A 4,058-nucleotide genomic window follows, 5' to 3' on the forward strand; every position below is an offset into this window, starting at 1 on the left:
CAAATTTGTAACCAATAATAATTCTTAATTTTAATATTTAACTAAAGCTTCCATTACTAATAATATTTTTTTTTTAAACGGCAACAAATTTATAACAAATAAAATAGTTATAATTAAATAGGGTTAGAATTTCATATCTATTCATATAAATACAAAATTTTTATTTAATTAAAAAGTTGTGTTTTAATAATTTTATAATTTAATACCATTAGTTTAGAAATATTTAAAACAATTAAAAAAAATAAATTACTGCAAGTGAGTTACGGTGTTTAAGGTTTTTTTTTTATAATTTTATTATATAAACTAAATAATTTTTAATGAATTCATGATATTTATAGGTTTAAGAATGTAGAATTATAGATTTTTTTTATATAAATAGAATTTCTATTAAAATAATATAAAATTTTCATTCATATTAAAAATTAAAATTATTTATAAAAGAATATTGTTGTTAAAGGCTTTTAACCACACAGAGATATATATATTATAAAAGGTATTTTTGTCATTAACATAATTTTTTTATAGTGCTAATTTAAATGATATTCATAAGGTGCATAATTTGTCTTACAATCAATCGTGATTATTCTTCCACATACGTATCGTAACTGTTATTAATGAAAAAATTATGTCTAGTTTTTTTTTAAATATATTATAAATACATGATTAAAATATATTAAAATTAGTTATATATATATTAATTTTAATTTAAAATTTATGATTTTTCTTGTTTTATGTAAAATTCTTCCAATAATGATAATTTTAAAATTCGAACCCAACCTTTAAAGTAAAGTTCACATAAAAATTAACTCTACGTCACTAATTCAATTATTTGCTAATTTTTCACTTATTTAATACAACCAAATAATGTGAATACTTCAACTGAAATCATATATATATATATATATATATATATATATATATATATATATATATATATATATATATATATATATATATTAAGTTTGATAAAAAATTTAAGAGTAAAAAAGATAAAAATATACTACATCCACTTGAGATTTTTTACAAGTATCCTCCACCCTTGTGTGGCTTCATATTTGCGTTTGAATCAACTCAGTGTGCGAAATTTCATTTCATTTTAATCCTTATATTATTATATTTTATTTATTGTATTAATCAAGTGATTTGAGCTAAAGATTCGAATACTAATCAATACAATGGGAAGTAAATTCAACCAACTTTTGAAGTTACAAATAGGCAAACCCTTATGAAAAAAAAAAAAAAAAAAAAAAATATATATATATATATATATATATAGTCAAACCCTTATTATTGTTAAGGCAATTAACGTGAAATTTCTCAATAAAATATGAAATTTCATTAGGTCTATATCTTTTGTTTTATATATATATATAGTCAAACCCTTATTATTGTTAAGGCAATTAACGTGAAATTTCTCAATAAAATATGAAATTTCATTAGGTCTATATCTTTTGTTTTATTTGTGGAATTTAGATAGACTTTTGGAATTGAAAAGAGCTATTAGCGAGGGATCTTCTTACAGTCACCCTTTCATATTGACAATATTCTCAAACAATAGTGTGCTAGGTGAGAAACGGTCTATTTAGTTTGGCCTTCTTCTTGGTCTTCCTCTTCTTCGTCCTCTTCTCCTTCTTCGTTTTTCCACGCTTTTAGAATGATTCATGAATTTATACTACTATTCTTGGTCATCTTCCTTTAATTTAATTAATTATCACCATAGAAGACTGACTCAATTTTCTGAACCTATAGCCATATGGAACTATAATGGAAGACTGACTCACTTTCCTTAGCCTATAAATAGGCATGAGAGCTTTGCGTTCTTGCAAACCCAACAAGCTTAAGCTCAAGTTTAGTCACAATCATGGCTTCTAAAATTTTTCCCATCTTCTTTTTCACTCTCATTGTCTTCATTTCTCTTTTTCCTCATGCAGCTTTGGCAAACTCTAACAATAAAAAATCATCCCCATTTGATTTCCTTAAGCATCTTCAAGGATGCCATAAGGGTGACAAGCTCAAAGGCATCCATGAGCTCAAAACCTACCTCGAACATTTTGGTTACTTGAACTATGAAAACAAGTCTCAAGCCAATAATGATGATTTCGATGACCTGCTAGAGTCTGCTCTTAAAACCTACCAGCTCAATTATCATTTGAAGGTCACTGGAACCTTAGATTCCAAAACGGTGTCCGAGATGATGATGCCTCGATGTGGGGTGCCGGACATCATCAATGGCACCACTCGGATGACTTCTGGCAAGAAAAACCAACGCCATAGCTCTACCTCTTTCCATACAGTTTCTCACTATACATTCTTTCCGGGAAGTCCCAAATGGCCACGTTCTAAGTATAGTCTTACCTATGGGTTTCTTCCCCAAACCCCATCCCGAGCCATGGATCCTGTTGCGAAAGCTTTCCAAACATGGGCTGCCAATACACATTTCAGGTTCGCGAGGGTACAAGATTATACAACCGCCGATATCAAAATAGGGTTTTACAGAGGTAACCATGGAGATGGGAGTTCTTTCGATGGACGTGGTGGAATTCTGGCTCATGCTTTTGCACCACAAGATGGACGATTCCACTATGATGCAGATGAGACATGGGCAGTGGGTGCAATCCCAGGTTCACATGACTTGGAGACTGTTGCCTTGCATGAGATAGGGCACCTGCTTGGTCTTGGTCATAGCTCAGTGGAAGCAGCTATTATGTTCGCGCGTATTTCTTCTGGATCAACTAAGGGTCTCCATAGTGATGATATCCAAGGGATTCGTGCTTTATATAACGTTTGACTCTTTTTTTTGCACTAAATAAGGGTCAGATAGCCCATTTCTCTACGTGATATTTTCTTCTTAAAATTTCAGAAATATATGTATTGTGTCCATTTTAAATACTCTTGCTTTAATCAATAATTGGAATGTTTCTTTTAAGCACTTAAATATAAATTAAATTACAATAAAATGTAACCTTTTGTTTTCTCTCAAGGTTTTATTCTTGTTAGATTATATACCCAACTGGGCTGCATGTTTGGAAAATTTAGGTTCAATTTAAAGAATAATAATAATATTATTAATTAATTTTTAATTTTATTGTTCTAGATTTAAATCCCTAAATTCATTTATAAACATCAATATCTCACTTATTTGATCATGTCACAAGCGCCAATTCAATTCTAAGTTGTTCATCAAGAGTAAAGAAAGCCATAAATCGAGCAATAAAATTCGACATCTTAATAGTGATCCATCAACTATGACTATAAAAAACTAAGAGTTTCTGCAACAAATTTTTTACTGTCAGTAATTACTTAAATTATTGATAGGATTAACGAAGGATTAGTAGCGGAATTTAATTTAAGTAAAAAAGCAAAAAGCCTCTTTCTGTGAGGATGTCCGATATAAATGAGAGAATAAGAGTTTTAATGGCCTATCAGTCACCCAATTTGGGGAGAGCTCAAATCATACATTGTTGCATTGCACGTTTTCATGGAAAATTTGGGTTTTCTTTCTTCATTGGTGGAATACAAATCTATGCATTCCATTTGAATTTGCACATATGCTCATACAATGGCAGCTATTGGCAAATGGGAAGGTACAAAAGATATTCTAGTGTTGCTTCTTCACAATTATAGTGTGGTCCATCTCACTTCTTTGTAATAAGGTTGTATTTAAAAATTCAAGCCCATGCCACGTCTCTATATGTTGTATTATATTTTTTAGGGTATCAATTTGGATAACAAGCTTGGATCCTAAGTTCCCATACACTGGGATTCAACTGATGTAGGGAAAGGAGGGTGTTAAAACTTTTACTTATATTATGCCTGCTTGGCCTAGAGTGGAATGGAAAACACCTCCTATCAATGTGTTGAAATGGAATATAGATGGATTGTCAGTGGGGCAATTGGGTGAAAGTGGAATTAGAGGTTTGCTAAGGGATTATGGTGGAAATATTAAATGTTTATTTTCATGTCCTACTAGAGAATTAAGTTCCAATCAAGCTGAGTTGAAGGCAATGATTAAAGCATTGCAAATTTCAAAGGACCTTATTGCATCCTCGCACGGAAAT

General features: G+C 30.2%; 1 protein-coding gene across 1 annotated transcript; it reads left to right on the forward strand.

The window, feature by feature from the left end:
* Nucleotides 1–1,812: 1,812 nt before the first annotated feature.
* Nucleotides 1,813–2,794, forward strand: LOC110657149 (metalloendoproteinase 3-MMP-like). Its single transcript, XM_021814237.2, has one exon. The coding sequence runs from the start codon at nucleotides 1,862–1,864 to the stop codon at nucleotides 2,786–2,788; it is 927 nt and encodes a 308-aa protein (XP_021669929.2). The 5' UTR covers nucleotides 1,813–1,861; the 3' UTR covers nucleotides 2,789–2,794.
* The last annotated feature ends 1,264 nt before the right edge of the window (nucleotides 2,795–4,058 follow it).

This window comes from Hevea brasiliensis, chromosome 15 (assembly GCF_030052815.1).
Source record: "Hevea brasiliensis isolate MT/VB/25A 57/8 chromosome 15, ASM3005281v1, whole genome shotgun sequence".
In the NCBI taxonomy this organism is placed as follows: Eukaryota; Viridiplantae; Streptophyta; class Magnoliopsida; order Malpighiales; family Euphorbiaceae; genus Hevea; species Hevea brasiliensis.